The sequence below is a fragment of the Annulohypoxylon truncatum genome (genome assembly GCF_022578515.1).
Source record: "Annulohypoxylon truncatum strain CBS 140777 unplaced genomic scaffold F4807scaffold_3, whole genome shotgun sequence".
Classification (NCBI taxonomy): domain Eukaryota; kingdom Fungi; phylum Ascomycota; class Sordariomycetes; order Xylariales; family Hypoxylaceae; genus Annulohypoxylon; species Annulohypoxylon truncatum.
Window position 1 is genome coordinate 907,508 of NW_025953789.1, and position 27,914 is coordinate 935,421.

At 48.9% G+C, this 27,914-nt stretch overlaps 9 protein-coding genes across 9 annotated transcripts; 7 read left to right on the top strand and 2 right to left on the bottom strand.

Annotated features, from left to right (window-relative positions):
- The first annotated feature begins 88 nt into the window (after window positions 1-88).
- Window positions 89-2,335, top strand: F4807DRAFT_202992 (uncharacterized protein). Its single transcript, XM_047993829.1, has 4 exons — window positions 89-465; window positions 516-754; window positions 815-1,585; window positions 1,638-2,335. The coding sequence occupies exons 1-4, from the start codon at window positions 390-392 to the stop codon at window positions 2,166-2,168; spliced, it is 1,617 nt and encodes a 538-aa protein (XP_047858379.1). The 5' UTR covers window positions 89-389; the 3' UTR covers window positions 2,169-2,335.
- A 1,638-nt stretch (window positions 2,336-3,973) lies between these two features.
- F4807DRAFT_456406 (FAD binding domain protein) lies at window positions 3,974-5,816 on the top strand (the record flags this gene model as incomplete). Its single annotated transcript, XM_048000874.1, has 3 exons — window positions 3,974-5,138; window positions 5,197-5,467; window positions 5,525-5,816. The coding sequence occupies 3 exons, from the start codon at window positions 3,974-3,976 to the stop codon at window positions 5,814-5,816; spliced, it is 1,728 nt and encodes a 575-aa protein (XP_047858380.1).
- Window positions 5,817-6,180: 364 nt separating this feature from the next.
- Window positions 6,181-8,265, top strand: F4807DRAFT_409421 (glycoside hydrolase family 5 protein). Its single transcript, XM_047996536.1, has one exon. It carries the CDS (start codon window positions 6,483-6,485, stop codon window positions 7,806-7,808), a length of 1,326 nt encoding a protein of 441 aa, XP_047858381.1. The 5' UTR covers window positions 6,181-6,482; the 3' UTR covers window positions 7,809-8,265.
- F4807DRAFT_203029 (uncharacterized protein) lies at window positions 8,142-10,303 on the top strand. Its single transcript, XM_047993831.1, has 7 exons — window positions 8,142-8,190; window positions 8,285-8,805; window positions 8,865-8,884; window positions 8,953-9,060; window positions 9,118-9,231; window positions 9,331-9,602; window positions 9,673-10,303. Exons 2-7 carry the CDS (start codon window positions 8,568-8,570, stop codon window positions 10,193-10,195), a joined length of 1,275 nt encoding a protein of 424 aa, XP_047858382.1. The 5' UTR covers window positions 8,142-8,190; window positions 8,285-8,567; the 3' UTR covers window positions 10,196-10,303.
- F4807DRAFT_203020 (uncharacterized protein) lies at window positions 10,303-11,563 on the bottom strand. The gene is made up of 5 exons (XM_047993830.1): window positions 11,393-11,563; window positions 11,136-11,272; window positions 11,059-11,074; window positions 10,869-11,006; window positions 10,303-10,813 (listed from the first exon to the last, which is right to left on the bottom strand). Exons 2-5 carry the CDS (start codon window positions 11,188-11,190, stop codon window positions 10,411-10,413), a joined length of 612 nt encoding a protein of 203 aa, XP_047858383.1. The 5' UTR covers window positions 11,191-11,272; window positions 11,393-11,563; the 3' UTR covers window positions 10,303-10,410.
- A 116-nt stretch (window positions 11,564-11,679) lies between these two features.
- F4807DRAFT_456409 (heterokaryon incompatibility protein-domain-containing protein) lies at window positions 11,680-13,830 on the top strand (the record flags this gene model as incomplete). The annotated part of the gene is made up of 1 exon (XM_048000875.1): window positions 11,680-13,830. One exon carries the CDS (start codon window positions 11,680-11,682, stop codon window positions 13,828-13,830), a length of 2,151 nt encoding a protein of 716 aa, XP_047858384.1.
- A 645-nt stretch (window positions 13,831-14,475) lies between these two features.
- Window positions 14,476-18,094, top strand: F4807DRAFT_203056 (uncharacterized protein). Its single transcript, XM_047993832.1, has one exon. The coding sequence runs from the start codon at window positions 14,771-14,773 to the stop codon at window positions 17,855-17,857; it is 3,087 nt and encodes a 1,028-aa protein (XP_047858385.1). The 5' UTR covers window positions 14,476-14,770; the 3' UTR covers window positions 17,858-18,094.
- Window positions 18,095-18,177: 83 nt separating this feature from the next.
- On the top strand, window positions 18,178-20,929 carry F4807DRAFT_409436 (uncharacterized protein). Its single transcript, XM_047996537.1, has one exon. The coding sequence runs from the start codon at window positions 18,394-18,396 to the stop codon at window positions 20,416-20,418; it is 2,025 nt and encodes a 674-aa protein (XP_047858386.1). The 5' UTR covers window positions 18,178-18,393; the 3' UTR covers window positions 20,419-20,929.
- Window positions 20,930-21,206: 277 nt separating this feature from the next.
- F4807DRAFT_203170 (uncharacterized protein) lies at window positions 21,207-27,913 on the bottom strand. The gene is made up of 3 exons (XM_047993833.1): window positions 26,803-27,913; window positions 21,374-26,748; window positions 21,207-21,259 (listed from the first exon to the last, which is right to left on the bottom strand). The coding sequence occupies exons 1-2, from the start codon at window positions 27,286-27,288 to the stop codon at window positions 21,535-21,537; spliced, it is 5,700 nt and encodes a 1,899-aa protein (XP_047858387.1). The 5' UTR covers window positions 27,289-27,913; the 3' UTR covers window positions 21,207-21,259; window positions 21,374-21,534.
- Between the last annotated feature and the right edge of the window lies 1 nt (window position 27,914).

A 27,914-nucleotide genomic window follows, 5' to 3' on the forward strand; every position in this document is an offset into this window, starting at 1 on the left:
TTGTCCAACCGAAGCGATTAGACGGTTATTCCATCTCACATGTTTCTAGACGAACGTAACTCTATTCGACAGGATCAGTGGGTTTCAAAGTAAAAATCTAGGTATTGGGCTGGGGACGAGCTGGTTAACATTAACGCATTCGCGACATACCCGGTTTTCTGTTCGGCTTTGGACGACTCCGTCTATTTCGCATAATATACACCGGATCCGGATTTCGTCATCCTGGTTTTAAGTACTTCGGCCAAAGCAGGAAGTTACCTAAGATATAGGTATTATATCGTACAACACGCAGCTTCTCCGCCGCTCGGTTCTCCGTCGAGGTCTAGAATTCAGACATATTTTCTTTACCACCTATTCAGTGATTCGGGCCAGCCCGTACAGTCTTCCGTATGGCGAACGAAACTTTGCGTGGCGGGTGTCCCGTGCCCTTTTTTAACGAGGACTTATTCCCTACGGTGGGAGGACGTAAGTTTTGCGTTGGCGCAGTCTTTAGTATTCTTCTAATTGCTTCATAGACATCGAGGGCCGGTTGTGTTCGCCCCTGGGGCGTATAAACTGTTGTGTGCCATGTCCTATGACGGACTGGGCTTACCCAGATAATTTTAACACGGCAACGACGGCGGCAAACTGGGTTAATGTTGTCGGCATGGTCTGCTGCGGGTTCTTATTAATATCCTGGATCGTGCTTCCCGTCGAGAAGACGCATCGCCATTATTTGAGCATCAGTCTCGCGTGTGCCGTTGTTTTAATGAACGTGAGTCTACCTACACACGTTCGAGAGTAAGTAAATTCGTCAATGGCTAACAAATCACAGTTGGGCTTCATCATTCCACTAGCAGCTAAGCCAAACCAATGTTACAACGAGATTACGCCTCATGGGATGGACACGAGCTCCGTATGCGCTGCCTCGGGCGCTTTCTTACTTATTGGAGGCTGGGCTGGTGTCATGTGGGTTTTCTTGAGGGCTCTTTCTCTACATCTCCAAATATGCTGGCAATTGGTGGTGGGACGAAACTACATGTGGTTTTCTCAAGTTCTCGGCTGGGGTATACCCGTTATTGGTCTCATCATTCTACTCGTCTTCAGCGGAGTTTCTTTCCGATTCGGCGCAACATGCCATATCAACCACGAGAACAGTTTGGCCGATTTCTGGATTCCACTTCTTGTCTTCGCAGGCCTGACTGTTATCATACAATTCGCCACTTTTGGATATTGTATCAAAGTTTACCTCGCCTCTCTGACTGACAACAGCACAACCACTGAGGGCTCTGGGATGCCTTCATATTCTAACAGTATCCGCACTATGACTCCCCGTCAAGCCTACCGGCGAATTCGACGCGTCGTCCAACTCCAATGGCGTGGCATTGTCATTGTATTGATAATTATCGCGGATGTTATCTTCTTTGCTGTCATCTTCGTCTTTCTAGACAATACTGTGGAATCGGTTAGGACTGACCCGGCAAAGGCACTTCCATGGGCAGCTTGCCTCATCGCTGCTAGCGGTGATAAGAATAAGTGTTTGGACAAGGCTAAAGGGTTGGTTGTTAATCTGCCGACTGTCACGGCGGTTCTAGTACTATTGGCTGTGAGTACCACATTGCAATCATTGGTTTTACATGAGCTAACACTCAATACAGATGAACGGCCTTTGGTTGCTCTTGCTACTCGGCCGCTGGTCTATGGTCACCGGCTGGGTCGATTTCTTCGCAGCTCTGAGTGGTCGCACCACCAAGAAAGAATTCGTGTCTGTAGACGCTCGAATGGATATTAAGCAGGACCCTCGATCTTATGAAATGTTGTCTCGCGATTCCGGAAAGGTAGACACGGTGCTGACCCCAATTAGCGCGACAATGTCGCCCTCTGCTCAAGGCGGGCGCAAAACCCCTGATTACTTCGGACAAACGGTCCGATACCAACCGCACCAGCGGTCCTTTTCTTCGCCCAGACCCCCACAGCAACTCCGCTGGGATACGAATGAGGGACAAGAAAATGCCTATCCCTTGCCGCCGATGCCGCCATCACGTACATACGATTACGATAATATGAACCCGTTAGGAATGAACAGGATAGAAAAGGAAGAGGAGGATGAAATACAATACTCGGCCCCGAGGTCGCAATATACCCAACCACACGCTCCCGATTATAGTCGCGACCACGTTTTCATTTGAATAATTATTCGATCTGTTACCACAGGCTATGCGCCCGATCTTACAAAGCATGTACACCATGTACAAAATATTTTTTCTTCATGTTACTATATTTGGGGCGAATTGGTACCCTACACAGATGTTATTTATCAGGCTTCAAGCGCGGCGTCCCGGGATTTTGTATCGATAGAAAACCGTCAGTCCTGACCTCGTAGAGGCAAGGAATTGGTATACTGAAAATTTAGGATACGGCAATGCGCTCAAAAGAGAGGGAAATATCTTGGGAAGGTGGTCGGAGGAATCAAAAGTGTCATTGCCGAATCACGTATTCGTAATGTGGGGATATTAGGCTCGTATGGGACAAATGGATGGAGGGAAACCCATCGGCTGGCGCATGAAGTTGACATCGCTGAAGATCTTAAGTGTTGCTACGAGAGCTGTTGGAGGAACGAAGCTACGAAGCGGCATTGACTTTCTACCTAACTTGGTGTGCTCTATTCAAGACTTACCAAGGTCGTTAAGAATGGGATAGGTATACATATATCTGTCCGTCTCAATAAAAAGGCATAAACTTAAGATAAATACTTGCTTCTTGACCATGTTGAATACCTACCTACCTACTTGACACGTAAATAGGATTGATGCATTGACCCAATGAATACGGAGAACTGCCGCTCCTTATGTAGACACATGAGCTTTTAGAATCGCCGCTTTCAATGTTGTCTTAATGGATTCAAGAACCTTTTGATCTAGCCCACCTAATCTTGTTGCTCAGCACGCATATCTCATGATACATTTATGATTGAAAGATACGTGGTGTTGAAAGACCTCTTATACCTGAGCCCCTTAATCCCGACCCGACTATCCGGGTCGGGATAAATTACCCAGTCTCAGCATTCTCTTCGACCCAAGATATTTTGACTACCAGACTCCGAACACGTTTCTCTAGTATGATAATCAAGTCGCGAAGTAGTAAGACTTGAAAGGGGTTTGGAAGGCTATGAGTAGTGTACCTAAGATTCGTGATATGTGAGCACCTTTCGGCAATTCTTCAAAACCAGCCGTCACAAACAATCCCTCAAGGTTCACCGGCTTCTTAACCTTTATCTCTTCCACAATCTAATTCGCCCGACTCACCCAGGTATAGCATTCCCTCAGGTCCGAAGTTATGTCAAGGGTAGCCACTTGGGCCGAATTAGCCGTTGGGAGGAACCCTTTGTCCGTCAGCAATATGCCTAGGACTTTCGTCTAAAGGCAAGCTACCTAGTTACGATACGCAGTTATACGATAACTACATTGGTAGGTACCTAGATTAGGAAGGCGAGAGAGCACATCAAAACATTTCCACCACTCGTCCACCTCTGTCGAAGTAACCGATGACGGTGTAGGACAGTAGCAAAAGGACAATACCAGCACTTGCCACTTGGTCCAGCGCTATCTAGACTTCAGTCTTGCCGGCTATGCCTAGCACGTGGCAATTTGATAGGGGAAAGGTGGCTGTAATATTGTTGGAATCTGAGATTAGGATGAAGCAAAATACTTAGAAGAATAGATATTAGGGAAATAGATATAATAATTATGTTCGACGAAGAGCTCTGGAGGGATACCTAATACCCGACCTTTTGAACGACAGGAATGGTCGGAACATTCAGCCAATGAGCTTGATGTTCAATTACATGGATATCTGTGTGCTGGCGATTGAATGTGGGCTCTGTCTTCCTTTCAGATTTCTGGAATTAATTATGTCTGTCAGCTTACAACCTCTTAAATGGTAAATAGGTGTTCAGGTTCACATCACCATTGTAACTTTGACCAAGTAATAAATCATGGCAGAAAAAAGAGAGAATAGAGGCCATTTCCGGATAGTAATCTGGACATCTATTGCTGTCCTAATAGGGGCAGCATGGATCGCAACGTCACGTCCTCAGTCGCAATGTCGTTGCTTTCCTGGCGACACTTGCTGGCCATCGGCGGAAGAATGGGATTCACTCAATAAGACTGTGGGAGGTCGACTGATAGCCACAGTACCGATTGCTAGTCCATGCCACGATAGTTTCCCCGGCGTTAGCTTCGATGCCGAAAAATGCGCCCAAATCCAAGCAAACTGGGGACGTCCTGAGCTTCATTATGAGAGCACTCATTCACCCATGGCTGCCTTCTTCGCCAACATGAGTTGCGATCCATTCACACCTCGGGACGCGCAGTGTATCGTAGGTGCTTATGTACCTTATGCTGTTAACGCCTCAAGTGCCGAGGACTATCGTCACACAGCAGCATTTGCGACGAAGCACAACATCCGCCTAGTTATCCGGAATACAGGACACGATTATATGGGCAAGTCGACGGGGGCGGGCGCACTCGCATTATGGACCCGTAACATTGGGGACATCTCAGTCTTGGACTATGAATCTACGGGTTACACCGGAAAAGCGATGAAAATTGGAGCTGGCGTGCAGGCCTCTGAAGCACAGGAAGCCGCCAATGCACACGGCCTCATCGTTGTTGAAGGTGACTGCCCATCGGTAGGCATCGCGGGTGGCTATATTCAAGGAGGCGGGACCAGCCCGCTGGGGTCCAAGTTTGGGCTCGCAGTCGATCAAGTTCTCGAATGGGAGGTGGTCACTGCAACTGGGAAACTTCTGGTAGCAACTCCAAATCAAAATGAGGATTTGTATTGGGCTCTTTCGGGCGGTGGCGGCGGTACGTATGGAATGGTGCTTTCGGTAACGGTGAAGCTACACCCAAACATGCCGACAGCTAGCGCCACTCTTTCTTTCATCGAATCTTCGGATGCGTATTGGGATATTGTACAAACCTTTATAACAAACCTACCAGCAATCGAGGCTGCCGGTGTTACCGTCTACTGGCAAACTATACCAGGAAACATGTTCCGGATGCCGCAATCATACTTTCCGAACGGAACTGCCGAAGAACTCGAACGTCTGTTACAGCCAACGCTAAAAGCATTGGATCGTAGTGGTATCCCGTATGGTGAGTATAGAAGACTGACCAAACTCTTACTTCTGCATGACTAATCAGAAGACGGCAGACTTTTCCACTACCGTCTTTCCAACCTTCCAGGACTCTTTTAACACTTTGGTTCCCGAAACGGACGTCTATGAGGTCAATATCGGAGGCCGCATTATTCCGCAATCACTCGTGACGTCCGACAGCGCCGCTCTCGTCGACGCCATTAAGACTATCGTAAGCAATGGTGGCGTCTTGTCTGGCGTCTCGATGGACGTTAGTCGGCTACCCCCATCTCCCAACTCCGTTCATCCGGCTTGGAGGAACTCGCTATTCCTAGCATTTATTTCCACGTGAGTCGTCCCCAGAAACTTCGTGATCCTCTGAATAAGGCTGACACTCTGGGGAAGTATGTATGATCGACATAATATGACTGCGAATCTTATTGAACACCAAAAAGTCACCAACGTGCTGGTTGCCGCCCTAGATAAGCTGACGCTAAGCGGCGCTGCTTACATGAATGAGGCTGATTTCAATGAGCCCAATTGGCAGCAGGTCTTCTACGGCGAGAACTATGCCAAGCTCTTGGCCATCAAGCGGAAGTATGATCCGGATGACATTTTCTGGGGTCCGACAGCCGTAGGAAGTGAGGCGTGGGAGGTTGCTACAGACGGAAGGCTCTGTAAGGCAGGGAAAAAGTGACGCCTTATGAAAAGTTCGGATTATCCCACATGTTATCCCTCTCTCTTCTTATAGGTTATCCCTTTTCAAATGCCTCGCCTAGTATTTAGCTGTAACGTATAGCCAGAAATAGGTTCTTCGATAGTCGTAACTCATATGTACCTGATACGAGGGTTGATCCTGTTGGTTGCACGTTTTTAGGCGTAAGACTGAGATTTAAGGACGTATCGAAACGAGTGAGTAAGGGGGTTCCAATTTTTACTCAAAAGTTCAGACTCTATGAGCGATTACATAATATCGGGATTGGTGGGGTCAGCTCTGACCGGGGTAGCGGGGGGTAGTTGCGAAGCACGTACCCGCCCAACGTCACTGCGTTACAGAATGGCAGGAGCGTGGCTGACATGGAACGTTGGTACCCTTTTACCTTCTCACCTTCTCCCTACCAAAGCTCAACTCAAGAAAATCACCTTCAATGTTGATCTATACCATTCAACAATCTATCTTGGTAATCAAAGCCCATATGTTACAATGGGCTCCATGTTATTGTTATCTATAGCATTTGTCGTGTCTTACTACGAAATTCCAGACATTGGTACTCATCAGCGTTATATCTAGAGACCTGCCTTCGATACCGCCCGTAACTTCGTTGCTCTCGATTTTCTTGGAAAAGAGAAACAGACGTAGACGATGTATTCTATCCTTTTATTCACTGTCGTATTCCTCGGCGGCTATGTTCATTACCTGTGGAAAGCTGAGGGCGCCCTCCACGAGCCATGGGTCCCTGACGTCGGCGACCGACTCTTCAGCGAACGACCGCTACCTCCTTTCAAAGAAGAGTCTAGTATAGCAACCTATGCACTTCCTTTACGAACTCACGGCCGGAATATCGTCGATTCCACCGGTCGCCGTTACAAGCTCTCCAGCGTCAATTGGTACGGGGCTAGCGACGAGCTCTTTATCCCCGGGGGCCTCGAGGTCCAGCACCGTTCCGTCATCGCAGCCACTATCCGCCTGTTAGGCTTCAACAGCGTGCGCCTACCCTACTCCGACGAGATGGTCATAAAGAACCCGCATATCCTTCCACATCTCCTCACCGCCAATCCCGACCTTATGGGTTCGCGCGCACTCGATGTTTTCCAAGCCGTTGTCGAAGCATTGACCGATGCTGGCATCGCTGTCATAATAAACAACCATATTACAAGTGCGACGTGGTGCTGTGGCGCAGACCCGTGCGATGCCGGCTGGGCAAACGACCACCTTGGTCCCTTGTGTCCGATTCCGCAGACGGAGGAGGACTGGATACAGCACTGGGAGACGGTGATGGAGCGGTTTGTGGATAACCCCAGAGTGATTGGAGCCGACCTGAGAAACGAAGTGCGCGGCGTCTGGGGCACCATGTCGTGGAATCGCTGGGCAACTGCTGCCGAAAAGTGCGGGAATAGGCTATTGAAGATGAACAAGGACTGGCTGATTATCGTCGGTGGGACTGAGTCCGGGAACGACCTCACCAAAGCGCAGGAGCGACCGGTGAAACTGGACGTTGCGGACCGAGTCGTATACTCGGCGCACGTGTATGCGTGGTCCGGGTGGGGTAGCCGAGAGGGAAGGTACGCCAAGCGTAGCTACGCTTCCTTTATCCAGGCGATGAGGAAGAACTGGGCATACCTAGTCGAGAACGATGTGGCGCCGGTATGGGTAGGCGAGTTCGGTGCACCGCGCAACCCGGGCACGGGCGACGCAAACTATTGGCGGAACTTGCTGCGGTACTTGAAGCGCATAGACGCGGACTTTGGATATTGGGCCATTAACCCGCGCAAACCTAAGGACAACGAGCCGGAGTCGTACTCGCTTGTTAAGGACGACTGGATCACGCCCATCCTCGATTATCGCATGCGCGACATGACGGAGCTCATCGCTGGCGCGGGAGAGAACGACAATGACGACGATGAGGGTGAGAATAAGGGGGATGAGGAAGCAAATAGGGATAAGAGCGATACAGTGGAAGAATTGTAGAAAGCGTTGCTTTATATCATGTTCAAAAACTACAAGTTCGCGGGTTGACTACGCGGGAAATACCACTCGGGAGGGAAATTTTGAATTACAAGCTGTACAATCACTATAACCTCGGACATCATCATCAGCGTGGGTATTGTATTCATCTCATCATTACGGATACTGCGATAGATGACTCTAGTCTAGAAAGGAAGTCAGGGTATCACCGGTCAGGTTTATAGCAAGCGATCCCCTCGAATAGAGGATAGGTTTTGATTTATTGTCTTGTGAGGTTGAGAGAAGGCTCTTAATTACGAGCATGTGAAAATCTCACTCGAATATGAGTAGAGAGGAATGTTAGGTTTGGCTGCATCAGTATGGACGTCCTCTATTACCAGCAAAGGTATGCCTCGCCATCTCATCACTCCTTCTGCTTAGGGAGGGTTACCTATGAGGTTCAATTAATATCTTTCACCAATAACTTCTTTATTTCATAGGTAGGCTCTCTAGCCCCCACAGGACAAGTCGTTACACCACCATACAGGTCCAAATCTTTGAGGGCCAAGGGGCCTTGAAAATGTATGCCACCATACCATTGCGAGGAAGAGGGGTTGCATCAACGATATTCCTCATGGCATATACTCTCGTTTCCCTCAGCCTTTTTATTAGCCTACGTCGAGTTCCTCTCAGTTCTTCTTAGTTTCTCTTGCTGCTGGGTTCTTAAACTCTTGTCACCAAATCTAGCAGGTTTTTCTACAGTCATCGTAGCCATCTTTTACTATGTCTTGGGATATTCTCACCCAGATATCCTCACTACCTCCTGAGCAGCAAGATGGTATTCTCAACGGCCCAGCTATGCCCCCTCCAGCGAACATGGTGTCCAACCTGCAGAATCCTCCAAACAGCAACACTTTAGCTCTGGCCACGATCACTATCTCCCTAATCGTAGTAACGTTCGCCGTACTTCTACGGGCATACGTGAAGGTTTTCATATATCGCAAGCTATTCCTAGAAGATGGTAAGCGCCTTCATATTCCATATGTCTCTTTAGGTCCAGTTGACTAACACCTGCTCCAGCTCTTGCTTTCGTAGGATTTGTATTTCACCCTTCACAATAAAAACCACGTCGATGGGAGTTTTCAAGTTGCTGACGATTGCGCACCAGTCTATGGTATTGGCATATGTATACTGCTCCTACCGCGTACTACACCAAGTAGGCTTTCTCATACATCAGTGGGATATAAGCGTTAGGAATCTATATGACGCTCTCTATGTAAGGTTTGAAATTCCGATAGTACCTCACGCACAACTGACCAGATTATCTTGATAGGTGGGGAATATGGCAACTTCCTTCTATTTAATCGCCATTTCGACCTTGAAAGTTGCCATCCTCTTGGAATGGAATAAGATATTTGCTCCGAACCATACACCCAAGTCTTTCTATGCAAGTTCCCTGAATTAAGAAGACTCAATCGGGCGGGTTTTATTGAATAGACTTCCGTTATACTCAAGCCTTCGTCCTACGTGCTGACCCAGATTGCAGTGGATATGTTACATCCTCCTTTGGGTGAATATTATATATTACGTTATAACCGTCGTTTTCTCGAATATCGTCTGCTTTCCGACTATGGATATAATTGATAAGTCGAATCCGAGCCTCTGTCTCAACAAGGCAATTGCCGAGGGAGTTTCTGCTACCATCAATCTTGTCTCGCATATCCTAATCTTCGCCCTTCCCCAGAGGATCATATGGAATTTACACATGACAATCAGGAAAAAGATTGGTGTATCCTTAGTATTTGCCTTTGGTTTACTGTACGTGAGAGTATCATTGTGTTCCCTGCTTCCTGTTGATGGCTACTAATGTGACTACCATGCGTCGTAGGGTTGTGGTGACAGGTGTCTGTCGATTATCTGCGACAATGCAATATTTCACCAGCAAAGATGTCATATACATTGGATACAAAGTTTACCTTTGGTGCGTAGCCGAGTTAACGTTTGTGGTCCTAGTCTTTTGCGCTCCTGTCATACCTAGGATCGTCAGTAAAGAGACGCAGGTCAACAAAACCTTCGAATTATCCCTATGGTCGAGATTGTTTACTGGACGATCTAGAACCAGCAAGGTCCCTACGCAGGTTGACATAGAAAGACATCCAGCAGCTTCTGATAACACATACGAGAGGATTGAGGAGATCGGTAATCCGCCCCTTAGGGACTTGGAGCTGCGGAACGGAAATTGGAATACCCAGGTAGTCTGTTCGGCTGGACAACTTCACGCGGATCGCGATAATTCGCCACCTCTCAATAATAATCAGGGAGGAATCCTCCGCACAGTGTATATTGAGACATGCGAGGAACGCTGCAATGACGGTACGGCACCAAAACACCACGATTCCATGAGATCATAGGCCCGACAGCGACTGTGGAATTGCTACTGTGCTGTGCTCATCACTAAATCGAAACTTCAGCTACCTAAGAAGGATATTTGGGGGAGAAGTCAGGGGATGTGTTATGATTTTAATGATGTTTACGATGATGTTTACGATGAGGTTTACGATGAGGTTTAGAGGTTTCAAGTTTCACAACTGCACACTTATGTAGACTACATCTACATGAATTCTACTTATTGTTTGATGAATATAGCGTAATAAAAACCGTACCAGCCGCCAACGCCGATACAACCAAATATCAGGAAGATGCCAAGGACACAAAGGAAGCCCGTCCAGTTAAAGCCATTCCTCCCGCTTTTGTTAGGGACTTCAAGCATCATATACTCGACTCCAGATCCACCAATTAGTCGAGTCTTCCTTGGACTTTGACAGAGGAAGTACGCCACACAGTGACAGACCACAGCTGCAGTGAATAAAACCGCCGAGGATAGGTACAACAAGCCAATGCCATACCCTATCCATTTCGTCGTGGCAACGAGAAGCCATAAGCACAGAAATATCAAGTCTTCGTGTCTGACCCTAGATGTCGTTTCATCCTCGAGAAAGTAGTACCAAAATATAGCAAACATGGCTGGGCTTTGAAGAAATAGTCAGTACAGCCCCGAGATGAAATATGGTAAGGGACCCCTACATATTCATCCCTAGTTCGTAAGCCCAGGCTATCCATTTATTATCGCCTAACTGGGGGAATGAAGAGCTACGGGTAGCCACGATTGGGAGAACAATAATGGTTAATATAAAGTCGGAAACGAGTCCAGAAAGGATAAACCTAACGAGTTATCAGAAACAGAAAAGCCATATGGAAACGTCGTCTAACGTACCATTGTGCATAAATGTCTATATCAGTGACACAGTTAACTCCGGTCTAGAATAGAAGTTTTAGTGGGCAGAGACCTACAGAAGTTCATCAATTTGACCTCCTTAACTACGGCACGTATAGTAGCCATCTTCATCAGCTCTATACAACTTATCTTGAAGATGAGTTTTGAGAAGACATAAACTGAATTTGTAGATTTCTTCACATCTAAGTGTGAGCTGAAGCAGGCCCCTGTTAGCGCCAAGGGGCTGTCCGACACAGCTCATGTAGGTCTACGGCACAGCTGAAGCAGTAAAAATCCAACGAAAGCATTGATCCAAATAAAGTCTCGAACTTACTACGTTAATGGAATTATAGTTATAACTTCGATACCAATTATATCCCTAAGAAATAACAAGATATTTTCTTTGAAACTACAAAACTCTCGCAATGTAAATAAAGATCTGTCTTCATAAGACTCCTAGGGCTGGCAGTATATCAATCATGATTGGCAAATATTTATAGCTGTCGGCAGATCTTCAGCGGAGCGGCTGCATAGTTGGGGGTCGTTTGTGCTCAGAAAACTGACAGTTTCTTTCTAGATACCACATTATTTAATTGGATTCCTTCATCAATGATAGATAGTATGGAGTCGAAATACACTTACCAACCTCTACCAGATCCAGCTAACTCCATACGTCTTCTAAGCGTTGAGCCCGGCTGGCCTTCAGATCCGATAAGGGCTAACATCCAAATCGTCACTCATTTAAACGATTCGCCATGTTACCAGGCACTTTCTTACGTTTGGGGTTCTGTCGAGAACCCGGTGCCAATCAAGTGCGATGACTGTCCTATGCAGGTAACTCGGAACTTAGCTTCAGCGCTGGCAGCATTACGGCAGTTACCATCAGAAGGCGACCCTACTACGCATGGCATATCCGTCGTGGATGAATCTCATATCTTGCATTCTAAGCAGCGCGCCTGGAAAGACATCGCCCGAAACCGCAACGAAGTCGACATGATCGAATCTCGGAGAGCTAGTCAGGGACCGCTGCTTTTCTGGATAGACGCCCTATGTATCAACCAAGACGATATGCAAGAACGCGCCGAGCAGGTCAAGCTCATGCGAAGGATATATACCACGGCCTCTATGGTCTGTATCTGGTTAGGCGACGAGCTTGTCGCGCCAGATATCCTGGTATCCGATTTGCGAACCTCTAGGCTAGACCGTGCGTTTGGGCGTAAACGTCTGGCTGACATCGACTACATGTCAGTCGTGCTATCGTTCTTCGCTCAAGCATTGCGAAACTCACACCGAGTCACGACCAACGAGTACGGCCTGCCCGACGTAGACTTGCTTGGATTTCCCTCTCAGAAAACCCCCGAACACCGAATCCTTGGAGCGTTCTTCAACCAGCCGTGGTTCCACCGTGTATGGATTGTCCAAGAGGCAGTATTAGCCCAGAACGCTAAGATACTCGTTGGCGCTTGGGAGTTGGATTGGAAACCGTTCGCCGAAGCCGTGAATGTGATGGATGCGGGCAACATCCGGGATCCTTTCACGCTGCAGTTGCGCGTCACCGGAGTGACTTCAGAAGAATCGTCCGCTGGAGTAGACATCCCAGCGGCCTTGTATCTGTGCCAAATTCAGCAGCTCCCCGGGCGCAAGGAGAGCCTTTTCCCTTTACTAAACAAGTCGCGGACACGTAAGGCGACTAATCCGGCAGACCATGTATTCGCTGTGCTTGGGATAGCCGGGGATGTGGCAAATGCCACCGACCTGAGTAGTAAACTGGTCGCCGTCAATTACGAAAAGCCAGTCGGCCAAGTGTTCAGGGACGCGACCTGGTTCATTATCCTTACTCACGCAACGCTCCGGCCGCTTACAGCAGTAGAAATATTGGAGGATCCATCCGTACCCGATTGTCCATCTTGGACACCCGTGTGGTCGGAGCCCCGCCGGACATCCGCTTTCGACTATGACTTCTTCAGCGCGGACGCCAACCAAAAGATGTCTATGAAAGCAACCGGCAATGCTGACCTTTTACAAGTCGCTGGGCATTTATTAGACTCTGTAGGATCGATCACTGACCCTCTCATTGACGCAAATACACCGTTGCGGGCTCAGGATGAGCTGATAGAGTGGCATTACCCACCTCACCAGGCTGAGATAGACTTTGTCATATCTGCATTATCCATGACCACTGAATACTATAATCGAAGAACTAGTAGCGGGGACGAGAACATCGCGGTTGAAGCTGTAGCCCAAGACTTGACTAATCAACTCTGTCTCCCGACTTACACCACCGAAAAGGGAGTCTTCGAGGCCTTCGTGAGCACTTTATCGGTGCAAACCAACGGGGGATCCCCCGACGACCGGGGCGACGAGGCCGAAGATATGGTCGATTCGGCAGAAGCCTGGTTCCAACAGAACGTAGGCTGGTCCTCACACCCCGCCTCTTGGGTCACCAAGATCTGGCATATCGTCCGAGATAAGTGGTACCCAGGAGCGGGCATGCTTTTCCAAGCTGCGCTGCTGCGGTCATGCGTAGGCAGGAGGTTCTTCATTACCAAAAGAGGTTTCATCGGCATCGGTCCCGCATGCATGAAAGCCGGCGATCTCGTTGCGGTTATCCTAGGAGTCCCAGTTCCCTTCATCATTCGGAAGACCGGAGACCAAGAAAACCAGAAATATGTTCTTCTCGGGGAATGTTATGTTGATGGCATCATGGAAGGAGAATTGGTGCATACGCAACAGAAGGCGGGTAAAGAAGCTGAATTATTCACGTTTGTATAGTTAGAACTCGCCGACCAAGCTGCTCCATTCCCATGAAAATTCAAATATCGTAGTCAGAAACCGGCTTTTCTGATTGCACGTCCTCGGTTGCGATGGGTAGCGCGCATGCCAACATGGCTGTCAGCGCGCCTATGAAGACACCTACACGACTGCTGCTGCATATCTGCGGCTCGTCTGAAAATGGGGGCCGAATCCCTTTTCTTAGGATCCTATCTTCTCGGTATCATTGCCGCCGCCTTGAAACCATGAGTCCCAAGAGGGCCGGATTAGGCGACTGGCCTCGACAAGTGCGTCACGCCAATGGTATTGGTCTCGGAAAGAGTTGGCGGTTTATTGGGGAGATTATTTGATTCGCAGGGCAGCAATAGAGGTCTGAGGCTCCATCACTCCCCTTACTCGGTCGTTCTCCCTATCAAGGCAAAGATAACCAACACATGTACTAAGGGATGTACTCTATGTAAGGGCTAAAACTGCACGAGAGACTGAAAAGGATGATGAATAGTTCATCCATCTTTGGATTGGAGAGTTGAATTTGTTTACCACTTCCAACATCGAGTTAGCTTTCGAAGGTGATATGAGCCTATGAATATAACGTCAGCAACTAGCAACGAACTACCAACAGCGAAATTTCGGAGACCAACGGCGATTTTCGGGCATGTTATATCATAGGGTAAGAGAGATGGTGTATTTCCCTTGCTAAGCAAGAGAGTGGTCAACTAATTCGGTGAAAATTTATTAATATCATGCACATGCCCAGATACCTACCACCTAGTAGTCAAGGCTTACTCACTTACCTACCGCCCCCTCCTCTTGTCAAGAGCGTTCATTACTCAGCCCGTTTCCATATAGGTACCGAACGGCTAGGTGGTATGATATTTTCCGCTATATTTCCATAGCCTCATACTTAGTTCACCTCCGTACGACAGATTCTTCGAATATAATGGCTCCCATATTGGGCGAACGCTTGCTACCATCTCTCGTAGATGAGATCGCATCATCTGATCCTCATCGCGTGTTATACTCCGTGGCAAGGACTAAGAATCCGGAGGATGGCTTCGAGGATATCGATGTGAAATCGTTTGCCTGCGCTGTCGATTGCTTCTCATGGTACATCGATGAACATTTAGGGAGAGGCCAAGGCTTCCCAACACTCGCCTATATAGGACCTCAAGATCTCTTATATGCGATATCTGTCCTGGCTTCTATAAAGACTGGATATAAGCTCCTCCTTATCTCAACTCGCAACACCCTAGAGGCGAACTTGTCCTTGTTTGAGAAAACAGATTGCAGGACTTTCATATCCCCTACCAACTTTCCCTTGCCAATCGTCAAGCAGATTTTGACAGCGAAGCCAATGCGTCACTTGGAGGTACCAGAGGTAGGCTACTGGTTTGAAGGAAATACCGAAGGAAAACCGTATCCATATACGAAGACATTTTCCGAAGCTAGGGCCGAGCCATTCGTCGTCCTGCACACGTCGGGTTCGACGGGATTGCCAAAACCTATCATACAAACACACGCCACAATTTCACCCCTCGATGCCTTCTCAGCATTACCGTCATTGGGACACCAGCCGGTACATCCGGCCATTTGCGCAGGCAAGAGGGCTTACCTGGCATTCCCCTTATTCCATTGTGCGGGACTTACGATACTTCTCCCAGCCCCTATATTTACTGGTTTCACCGTAGTCCTAGGACCTTTCCCACCTTCCGTTGACGCTATCAATGGAGTTCATGTCCACGGCAACGTACAACAAAGCTGTCTTGTTCCCACAATGCTGGCAGACCTTGCCAAAAACCCCGAGTACCTAGAGAATCTTGGCAAGCTGGAGTTAATTGGATATGGTGGAGGTCCTTGTCCCAAGGCAGTAGCCGACCTCATCAGCACGAAGACTAGGTTAATCACATCATTCGGTTCTACTGAATGTGGCCTGTTCCCTGCTCAAGTCTGCGATCCGGAAGATTCGGCTTATATTAGCATCAGCCCAGTACTGGGATGTGAATATCGACCCTTCTCTGGTGACCTATACGAACAAGTCGTCGTACGAAACCCAGCACTTGAGAGATATCAAGGAATCTTTGGCACTTTCCCCGAATTAAACGAATGGCGTATGAAAGACCTCTTCTCGAAACATCCAACTAAAGAGGACCTCTGGCTCTACAAGGGGCGAGCCGATGATATCATCGTCTTTTCCACTGGCGAGAAGATCCATCCTCTCGACATGGAGAGTATCATCGGAGCGAACCCCGCTGTGAAAGAAGTACTCGTGACTGGTCTTGGGCGTTTCCAAGCGAGTCTCCTCGTCGAGGCTGTTAACCCTCCGACAAGCGACGCCCAGAAAGAAGACCTTCTAGAGGTCATATGGCCGTCGGTCCAAGCCGCTAACAAGGAGGTACCTTCATACGGACGTATTTATCACAATATGATTGCCTTCACATCTCCAGAGAAGCCGATGCTCAGAGCTGGTAAGGGAACAGTGCAGCGGAGGCTGACAGTTGATATGTACGCATCAGAGCTTGATGCGTTATATAAAGCAAACGAATTGTCTGGTAATGGGCCAACAAGAAATGATACGAACAACAACGACAGTGTGGAAGATACCGTCAAGAGTATCATAGCTGCGTCGACAGACATTGATGTGAACTCACTTTCTCTCAATGCCGACCTCTTCGAATTAGGACTTGATTCCTTGCAAATGACGGTCATAACCAGGGAGCTAAATAAGTATCTTTCCCTTCATGGAAAGGAACAGTCCCTAGAGACTAAAACCGTGTACTCAAATTCCAGCATCTCTGCTCTCAAAAAAGTCGTTTCGGGCCTGGTTGAAGGAAGAACACTTTCATCCAATGGAGAAACTGACGCACAGAAAATGCAAAAACTCTATGAGCTTCATGCAGCAAACATGCCAATTTCTGACAGGCAAGCACAGCCAAAACCTCCAGACGGTCTTGTTTTCCTGTTGACTGGCTCGACCGGGTCTCTTGGCTCGTACATCCTCGACTCGCTACACAAGGATTCTCGTATACGTCGAATCTACTGCCTTAACCGCGGTCCTGATAGTCTTAAACGCCAGCAGCAGTCCCAATACGCCAAGGGTATTCAGCCACTTCCGGATAAAGTCCAGTGTCTGGACGTTGACCTGTCGAAGTCATACTTTGGGCTCTCGATCGAAGAGTACAAGGAACTTCTCGACCAAGTTACCCACATCGTACATGATGCATGGCAGGTTGACTTCAACCTTTCGATTGACTCCTTCGCCAGCCACATCAGCACCGTCCGGCGGCTCGTAGACTTCTCGTCGCATTCCCGTTTCGGGGCACGGCTTTTCTTCGTCTCTAGCATCAGTGCCACTGCTGGACGGACGGGTATCGTTGCCGAGCAGATCTTCGAAGACTGGCACACGCCTGGAGAGACGGGCTACGGGAAGTCCAAGTTTGTCTCTGAACGCCTACTCGACGTCGCGGCCAAAGAGGCCGATATTCCTACCATTGTCTGCCGTGTCGGCCAGGTAGCGGGCCCGACTTCATCAAGTGGGATGTGGCCGAAGCGGGAATGGCTACCGAGCTTGATCGCAAGCTCAAAGTATCTAGGCAAGCTGCCCTCCTCTATAGGCCGGATGGAGGCGGTGGATTGGATTCCTGTAGACATACTCGGTAAGGGTATCGTCGAGCTCGCGATCCAATCTCCGGATATCCCGACAGCCGGTGCTACGGTGTACCACGCAGTGAACCCGCAGCGCACGAGCTGGGCGATATTAGTAGCTACCGTTGCACGATACTTGGGGCTGAAGACTATATCCTGGGATGAGTGGATCAGGACGCTGCGTGAGAGCGCGCCTAAGACGGAGGATTTATCTCGGAACCCTGCTATCAAAATCTTGGAATTTTTTGAAAGCCTGACTAGTCAGGGTGAGGAATCGATTGTTCTTGATACGCGCGAGACAACCCGTGTCTCGCAGACACTAGCGAGTCTAAAACCGGTTCATGAGGAGTGGATGGAAAACTGGATGAGACAGTGGTCGTTCTAAGCAGTGAAATGGGTTAGACGAAGTCTATGGGTGGTAATTGAAAGTCGAAATTGATTTTCATATTGTGCTTAAATGAACTTTGCTAATATATCATGCATTGGCCTTTTATTTTGACTTTCTTTTTTGCTTTTCGTCAGATATCAAAATGCAAGGAAGAGAAAATCTCCGGATTTAAAGTTCATGGTGACAGCTGTACCTAACACCATGAAGCGCTACTGCTACTTGCCAGCTGGCATTGGCCAGTTGCGTTCCTGTGTGACGAGACAATTGGAGCAGTTACTATAAATGGCATCTAAGTACCGAGCCAAGTGGGCGGTGAGTCGGGGACTAGCTCAATCAGGGCTAGCGTCCGAGCGTCACTAACAGGCCGTGTCAAACAGGGCAGAACAGGGCAACAGGTTCGATGGAACCTTTCGTTTCAAACGGCAGAATTCTTTCCAACATTTGAACTTTCCAATTGCAACAACCATACATGCATTAATTCCCATCAAAACACCGTCGATCTTGGAATTGGGTGGCTAGGGCACTTTCTGAGCATGTCCGATGATTATGGCGTCGTCAAAGACACCTCCTTGCCCCTTAGCCAAATCCGGGATCGAACCAATACTTCAATCATCTCTTCCGTGCTAGACATCCGGAAGAAACAGGCCGTCACCAGGGACAATTGGCTCAGGTCACTCGAGTGTCTTTACTTGGCAGAGGACAACGACGAGCCATGCGGGAAGCGGAGACGCGTCGCTGATGGTAGTATCACCACCGGTGCCTCAGAGCTGCTAAGGAGGCGGCATCTTAATCCCGTCACGGGCGACGAGAGGGAAAGGTACTATATCGCCGTCTCGTACACCTGGGACGCCTCGAAGGAAGAGGAAGAATCTGGAGAGGCCACCCATGGAAAGTACCTCATCGAACAGCCTAGGGCCGGCGAGCCTGCGCTGCCCAGTGAGGTGAGGGACGGAGTATGGAGTCGAGTGCTCAACTACGCCGATCATGTGGGCTGCGAAAATATCTGGATCGACCGCGAATGCATTGATCAGCAAGATGAAGTAGCACAGGAGGAAGCAATCCAAAGCATGCACCTAGTGTACAGCCTCAGCAAATACCCAATTGCTCTCCTTACATGCACAATCAAGACCGTGGAAGAACTCGATCTCCTTGCGAATTTAATAGATGGCGTGGTGGACTCTGAAGACGAAGAGGCTGTGCTAACTCTTCTACACAAAATAACATCCAATTACTGGTGGACAAGAGCCTGGACATTTCAGGAAGACTACAGAGCTTCTGTCCGTATGAAGCTTCTTATCCCACATCATCCTGATTTGGAAAGGCGTAAGCGGGATGCGATAGATGAGCGTGAGCGACCTCTTCTAGGTGAAGTCGAAGGCGAGATCGTTATACGATCCTCGGACTTCAGGATGCGGGCTACGGAGTTCTGCCTTGCGTATCGGAAGAGGTCAAAAGATAAAGATATTTGTGACAGAATACTCAGGACGGCTCCAAAATACAACGTTCTGCTCGAAGAAGGGTCCCCGCCTCACGGCTTTGGGCTTATATCGCGTTCTATGTCCCCAACAATTCTCTCGGATGTGGTCTCGCGCGACATTGGAAAAGAATCGGATCGTCTTGCCATTATGGCTAATTGTTGTGGGTATAATACTCGGCTCGACACGAATTCTCTCAACAGCGACAGAAGCAGCTTGAGTTTGACAATCCTTGCCCTGTATCTTTTGAACGGCGAGATAATAGAAAACGATCCAGAAAAGCCCGGCCAAGGAACGCTTGACGACAACGTCCACAAATACTTATCCAAACAATCGCTCAGTAGCTTTAGGCCTCCAGTTGACGAGGCTCTCACTTTCATTAAGGGCTGTCGTTTTATAAACCCCGTGTTGACTCTAGAAGGGACAAGAACGGTTGGTTATCTCTGGAAATTGGGCAAGGTAATACGCTGCAAGCCCATGAAGCTGAACAGATTCGGCAGACGATCGTCGCCAATCATGGACTTTGCGACTGATCTTCAGTATAGAAAGTATGGTAAATCATATGCGGATATGGCCCTGCGTCTCACCTCTTGGGCCAATGACCCTTCTTCTCCATACTGCAAACGTCCCTGCTCTCCTCTTTGGAGATGGCACGTGCGGATGACCGACACAATCGAAGAAGCTCTCTTAGAGGGGAAGACTCTTCGATTAGGATGTCTTGTAGATCCTATTTACGGAACGAAAAACGAACCTTACACTGCAATCTTTGTGGGTGATGGCAAGGATGATTGGGAAGACGAGACTGTCGAAAGGTACGCTTTCACTGCCTCGCGGCCTGCCAAGTACAACTCGTCGGTGGACGTCGACAAACACGTGTCGCTGGAAGTCGCCGTCGAGTGGCCGAAACAGGGCGTACCCGAGAACAGTTCCTCCCCGCTCCCGAAACTCTACATCAAACGCTGGCTCAACGGGCTTTGCCTCGACGGGCTCAGTCTCTTCGACGAATCTCCTCCCCAACCCGTCTTGTTTCCCTGGCCCCGTGCTCTCCTTGAGAACACACCCAAACCTATAATAGTTGATTAAAGCGTATACGAGAGATGAATGTGGGACGAGAGAAACGTCTAGTGGTAATCTGGGGGTATTGGAACATGAAGAAACGCGAATGAGTCATCAGAATCGGTGTTCTTGGCGAGCTTAAGGTTGCAATTTATTATGTGTACATAAGTCGTACGGGGAAACTTTTACAGAACATACCAGACAACGTTACGAAATGAAGATATACAAACTAGAAAGGTCATTCTCTCAAGATGCTAACCTGGGTAACTCTGTGGACCATATCCTAACCAATGTATCTCCTTACTATGATAAATCATAAAATATGTGAATTTCAGAAACTACATCATCGGAAATATACAGCTGGGTAGGTACCAGCCTAGCCCTGAAGGACACGTCGGCTTCATGGTCGACTCATGTTTCGTTTTCATTTTCTCTTACCGTTTTCGTCCATACAACACACGCAAAAACTAATCACAGACACACAAACACGCCTTTTTTTCAGTCATAAAATCCAATCTACGAATGTTTTTTATATTCGTCCATCTCGTCATTTTGATCTGCAAGGAAAAGGTATAGACAGCTACCTATTCGGATGTTCCTAACTTACACCCTTGCAAGAGTAAAAAACCCCGTAAAATCGTAAAAAAAACAAAACGACATGAAAGAAAATCCAGGTCCAAATTCTCTTCTAGTTAACCATAGGGCTCCCCTCTCGCATCATACTGGTACACGGAACAGGGCATTTTCCCGGTCAACCGGGAGGAGGGGGAGACTTCATAGGAAAACTAAAGGAATGGAGAGGCTTTGAGGTTGTAATCGACTTTGGGACACCAACGCCGCTGGCCTACTACGGACACGCGAGTAGTGACACGACAATACAACGGATGCGAGAAAACACAAAACTGGTTGTAAATGCGACGACTAATCCACCCTGCTTCTTTCTGGGGCATCTTTTAGCCGCCAATAAGTCTCGTTCCTTTGAGAAATACCAAACTCCATTGCTATCGGTTCCCTGACAAAAGAAATAGAATGCATACGCAGCGCGCCAATCCGTAAAAACGCCATTGCTGTGGAGAAGACTAAAGATTGTAATGTAATAGAGACGTCACGCCGTTCCTGACAGACGCATACTGAAACAACGCATCAATCTTGATTTACTCGAAGACCGGATTCGGATGATTTCGTAGGCGGTCGTGGTGTTGGTTCTTCCACCGCTTCTTCGTCTTGTGCAGTAGCAGTTGATCGTGGCGTCTTATCCAAGCCTTCTTCGCTAGTATCCGGACCAAACGTTGGAGAAACTTCCGGTGGTGTCTGTAAAGAGTTCTTGAGCGGCGATCTAGCACCCGAAAGTGGCGAGACGTCCTGTTCTCTTGCCGGAGTCACTACCTGTGTTACAGGCTCTAGTGTGGTATCAGAAGAGATGGCAACACTATCGTAGCTATTTGCTCTCATCATTTCGATACCAAGTTTAGAACTAGGAGGCAGCGGCTTACCGCGGAAACCGCGGTCTTTATGCGTGCCGAGCTCATCATCTTCATCATCCGCGGAGTCATTACCTTCAAGGCGCCGCTTTTCGAGGTGTTCACGCCTCGAACGTAGCTTCTCCAACGATCGTTGGGGAACCGGCATCCGGGGTTGCTCTATTTGAGCTGGGGCTGACTGTTGGGAAATGAGTGGAATAGGTGTTTTGGAGGCTCCCCCGGTGCCTGCTACAGCCTCGTCATTGCTAATCCCAAGGCCTGATTCCTCACCCCACTCCCCTGTAGCTTTGCGACTGACCACCACAGGTATCTCGTCGGTGGTTGCAGATTCAGAGTCACCGAAAAAGCTGGAACTGATAGAATCTTCCCTACTAGAGCCTCTAAAGCTGCTACTTCCAGGGTGAGCGAATCCAGATGACCCCGACGTGGGACTATCCCCCAAGCGTGCGCAGTTCAGTTTTGCACTAGAGATAGGATTGAGTATCGGCATCGCTTGGGCTTGACCTGGCGAAGGCGGCTTCCATTGGCAAAGATTGGAAAGAACTTCAATCAGTTTCGAAGAGCTAATAGGTTTCTCGATGAGAGAGTCGAAATAATGAGGAGCCTGAAGCTCCTTCAGATAAGCGGTAATTGCCACGATAGGTGTATGGGCGTTGACATTCTTAACTTCGCGAACCATTCGAGCAACATCCGATCCGCTTATTTCCGGCAATTTGAATTCAGTGAAGATTATGTCAAACTTGATTTCACTCACGGCGTATCGAACTGCGTCGGAACCTGTCGATGCAGAAATAGTGCGACAACGAAGCTTTTCGAGTAGCTTCTCCATAACCATTCGCGAAACTGGGTGATCTTCGCATATTAAAACATCTAGAGAACGGAAGGACGGGCTGTCAAGCATAATGGCCGACATCCGACGAGAAGATTGGCGCCGACGCTGCACTTTAAGCAGAGCATTTGCCCTCTCGCCTTCGTTATCCGATGATGAAGGAGACATATCGAACACCTGGCTTCGGCGATTTCGATGGTGTGCAAGAAGGTCAGCTGCCACGGGACTACCTTCTTGAGAACCTACAGTCAGAGAGCGCGATCGTGTTGAAGATCCGCTCGCTTGTCTTGGAGTCCCTACTGACTTCTGTGGGGAAAGTGGCAGAGGCGGAGGCGGCGCGCCTTTACCCTTCACGGGAGATACGGCAGCAACGGCGGCGGCAGCGGAAGCACTTGCTGACTTTTGTAGACTAGGAGTAGTGCGCGGCGCATCGAAAAAGCTTCCAGGTTGCAAAGAACCAGATCCCGATTGTTGTGACAAGCTGGAAGAATTACTTGAAGCTTTTCTACGACCCTCGGCTCCCTGGCCTGCATGGAAAGACACGAGAAGCGGCGAGGATGGTTGCGAAGCGCGACTTGGGGACGAATTGGCGTGACTAGCCGTGGATGGCGACGCAGGGCGTTGGGATGCAGATGCTTTGGCATTTGACAAGTTGCGCTGTATTGGTATAGCCATAACTGGACTGCCTTCAAGAGCTGGAGACGGAGATGTCGGGTTATTACCTCCCGGACTCGTTCCAGATCTGTTCTGTGCTGCCATCGCTTGGGCTTTCAGCTGTTGGATCACATCTTTGTTAGCCTTGTCAAGAACTGTAAGATTCTTGAAGGCAAACGTTCCAAAATCGTCTGAAGCCACTGGCTCACTAAGTCGTCGACTCTTCAGATCCCGGATGTGGGGAGGTATGTGCAGTGGCATTAGGCCCCGTTTGATCTGGTTGACCTGCACTTGAGAACGGACACGAGAGAGAGCGTCGTGTGGGCGATCGGCATAATCCGGTGTTGGCGCAGAAGGAGGAGATGCTTGGTCTTCTATCTCCTCGGTAAACGATTGCAAAGTAGCGCCGCGGGCATCGAAGTACTCCGTATCTTCAGGATTTTCCGGCTGGGGAACGAACTGAGCGTCATCTTGGAGCAGTGTATCCCAGTTAATGCCCTCAAACCAAGGATGGTTTCTAATCTCTTCTCCGCCAGAAGCGTACTTTTCCTCGCGATTAGCACCCAGTCTCTGCTGGGGCTCAATGCAGAGCAGTCTGTTAATGAGGTCTTTCGCTTCTGGCGAAACGTCATCCGGCTCATCAGGCCACATGATCTTTCGGGCGAGTATATTTTCGAACACTTGTTCCGCCTCCGTGGCATGGAATGGCGGATAGCCATAAAGAAATTCAAACATGATACACCCAACTGACCACCAATCACTAGTCTCATCTTGTCTAGCACCCTTAATCGTTTCGGGTGCAAGGTAATCGGGGGTGCCCACGAACCGACGATTAGTATCATCAGGGTCAAACAAAGCCATCGGAGGAGGCATCATACTCGACTGAGGCGGGGTATTCCTATGTACGTCGCTATTCTGGCTATTGGTCTGGTGAAGCGACGGAAGGTCAGGGGAAGCATTTCCAGTCTCGCTGCCATCATCACGCGGAGACCGTAAACTCGACTGACTATGCTGAGGGTCATTCAAAGAGAAGTTTCCCATCATATGTGTTAATGTCTCGCTCCCACCACTGTCGCTACGTTGGCCGGAAATGCGGCGTGGTTCTGGATGAATTTGTGACAGATTAAAATATGACGGTTGTCCAACTCCATTGTCAGGGGTAATCTGGGGTGTCGTAGAGGGGGAATGGTGACTGCCATGGAAATCCAACGAAGTTGACCGGGAGGACGCAACCGAAGTTGACCGAACAAACGGGCCTGTCTTTAGCAAGTCCGGCGTAGGTTCGTTAGTTCCGCTGTTCAAGGCTCTCTTCTGGCGTCCAATCAATCCCATACGCGACAGTCCAAAATCGGTTAATTTGAGGTGTCCTTTTTGGTCGATCAGTAGGTTATCGGGCTTAAGATCACGATGAATTATGCCTCGGTCGTGCAGATGCTCTACCCCAAGGATAACCTCACCGAGATACTTCTTTACCCATTCTTCAGGTAGACCACCAAGGACTTTAATAAGAGAGGCACAATCCCCGCCATTCAAATACTCCATCACAAGGTACAAGTAGTCCTTGCTTGAGAATGTCCAATACAACTTTGCAACAAATTCACTCTCCCCTTGCCACATCATAATAGCTCTTTCGGCTTTGACATTGGTGACTTGGTTCTTGGCTACCATGTCCGCCTTCTTTAAGACCTTGATGGCGAAATATTCGCCTGTGGACTTCTTCTTGGACAGATAGACACTACCGAAAGCGCCCTTACTGATTGGCTTGATGATTTCAAAGTCTTTGATGGATGGCGGGACAGCACGTGCCATTGGGGCATGATTCACGGCGTTCAGGCGTGGCGATGTAGCTGGCCGACTTGGAAACTCTGATAAAGCCGCGGAAGACTGTCGACGATGGTGCGGAATAATAGCAGGAGAGCTAAATTCACTACCGGGGAGCATGGGAGATGCCTCGGGAGAAGCGACACCCTCCTGCGAATATTGAAGATTTCTAGGCTTATGGATTCGAAGCGGCGACGATGGCTGGGTGACTCTGGAAGGCGACTCCTGGCGATGAGGCGAAGACGTGCCGGCAAGAATGAGGCTTCGCCTATGATGCTGCCGCGCACTAGTAGCACGTCGCAGGTCACTCAATTCGGACATGGGAGAGTCGGTTCGGGGTGGTTGGCGCGCCACGGAGGCAGACCTACCACTACCGTCGCTATCTCCAGCATCATGATCAAGTAAGGTAGAGCCTCGTCGTGAATCCCGAGACTGGCCAGTTGTCCCCAACACTTCGCGATGGGACCTTGGCGTTGGGCATTCCCGCGGGCTACTGGACCTTGTCGATTCAATGACCGAAGATGGGCGTTTCCTATCATCTGTATCGCTTAAAACCACATTCTTGAGGGCAACTGCCAAGGTGGACGGCGTATCAAAAGATCCAGGGAACATAGGTTCTTCTTGCACCACTGGAGTTTCTTCAACGTCTTCTTCGTCTTCGTCGCCTTCTTCGTCCTCAGTTGAGTCGCTCAGACCAGCCGCGATTCGTGCCGCTTTGCGCATCGCATCTTCAATGCAAGTTTCAACAATCACAGTGAACTCGACCCGTATCCTTTCTGCGTATTCGATTATTCTCCTATGACGGAATACAGCCTCGACTTTCTCTTTAGCAACCTTCTCGGTTTCTGCGCACAACAAAGCTAAACCTTGCTCCTGATCAAGGGTGTTCGAACCAGGAGATTGCCATTGGAGCACCTGCGATATACGAGACTCTGATTGTGGCGACTGTGTACGAAACTCACCAGTACCTTGAGATGAAGATTCTTTAATTGCTGGAGTACTAATCTCGATAGCGGTATCACAAAGGTCCAAAAGCAGCTCAACAATGCGAGCTTGAGGACGTCGTACAGCAAAAGATCTAGAGCGGGAATGGGCATAACCCGTTGATCGATCCCTTGACGAAGGTGTAGGCGACGCTGCCCCGGGAGAAGACGTACTAGAAGATGGCCCAATTGGCAGGCCCTTGTATTCGGCAACGGGAAGCGATGCGGGGATATCCGATAGGGCACGGCTTTTGCGTGCTTCCAAGGCATCTAATACTTTAACGATGGCGTGACGATGTTCGGTTAGGTTTTCCTGGGCCATCTGGACATCCATTTCCGCTCGATGCTCTTGGAGGCACAAGTCTGTATGCTTCTCAAACCACCAAGGTGGTATTTGGCGCTCGCAAATACGACAAAGAACTGGAAGCGGGGGTGGGTGGTTGGCAGGATCCTCGTTCCCAGATTCGGCCAGTTGAGTAAGATAACTAGCAAGGACTTCAGCGCCTGAGCCAAGAGACTCTACAAGCAGTGGCGCAAGATCGATTTTGATCTCTCGAGGTGCAATCCATGGTCGAATCATCCACATTGTCTAGAGAAGTGAGCTTGAAGTTTCACTGCGGGGAAAAAGAAAAGGATTTCTTACATGACTTTCATTCCCAGTAGTACGATCATAGACCATAATTCCTTGGGCTTCAAGCTCAACAGTGGTAAGACCGTTGCCATTGTCCTCAGGCTCTTTGCATTCTTCCACGGGATACAGCTTAGACAAGGGCCCCAGTGCAACAGCAAAACGGATATACTTGCTACGCGAATCGTCCTCTCTCATCGAAGCAACAGCTTCGGTAAACGCAGACTTGTCCTCGCTAATGATCAAATCGCCAATAGGAGTGCCTTCGACGGAATTCGGTTGTGTCCCAACAACATCGGCCCACGAGGGGCTGACCCACCGAATGGTGCCATCGAGGTTAAGGTCGACGATAACGTTCAACGTCTGCTCCGCAGCCTCACGAAGTTCCTCACGCTCCTCTCTAATGTCAGCACTTAGAGACCTTTCCATTGACCGGCCGATAGCTTGTGCACGAAGCGAGCTAACAGCCGGAGGGGCTAATCTGCTAGTATCGTCGTCCATTGTTGTGAAGAGACAGGCGCTGTGCTCAATTGCGAGGATGGCATCGGGTAGGAAGTCTTTCGGATCGAAAAGAAGATATGTGTAGTTTAGCTAGGGCGCAAACGCGTCCTAGACGGAACAAGCTGGCGTATATCGAAATTTGGTTCTTGGTCAGAAGAGGACCTTATGCAAAGCCAAGTTATCTGGCAGGAAGCCAGAGTCAGAAGCCCGCGAGAACCCGAGACATGACTGTGAGTGACGTTCGTAATTGTTCGGGTCACCCGATTTAGCAAGAGATTCGAAGAGAGATTCGAAGCGTTTGAAGGATTGAGGGCGAGCCTCTCTCTGTTCACGAGAGCGGCCAACACGCTCGAGCACTATCGCGATCCGGTCGTATTGTTGACAAAGGGCGGTATCGACGGAGGCTTACGGAGGGGTCCGTGAGGGAAAAGGGAAGAGAATTGAAAGAACAAGAAAGTTCTGCCAGAAGGGAAATCGAGGTAAGAACCAATTTGGTCACCTTTTTTTTCGAAGTATCACCAACGTACAAAACTTTCCCTTCAGAACGAGGGAATGACCATGCCTGACGTAGGGCAAGTTAATTGAAGGAGCATCCAATTTTGAGTCGGAGTGGATATACCTTTTAC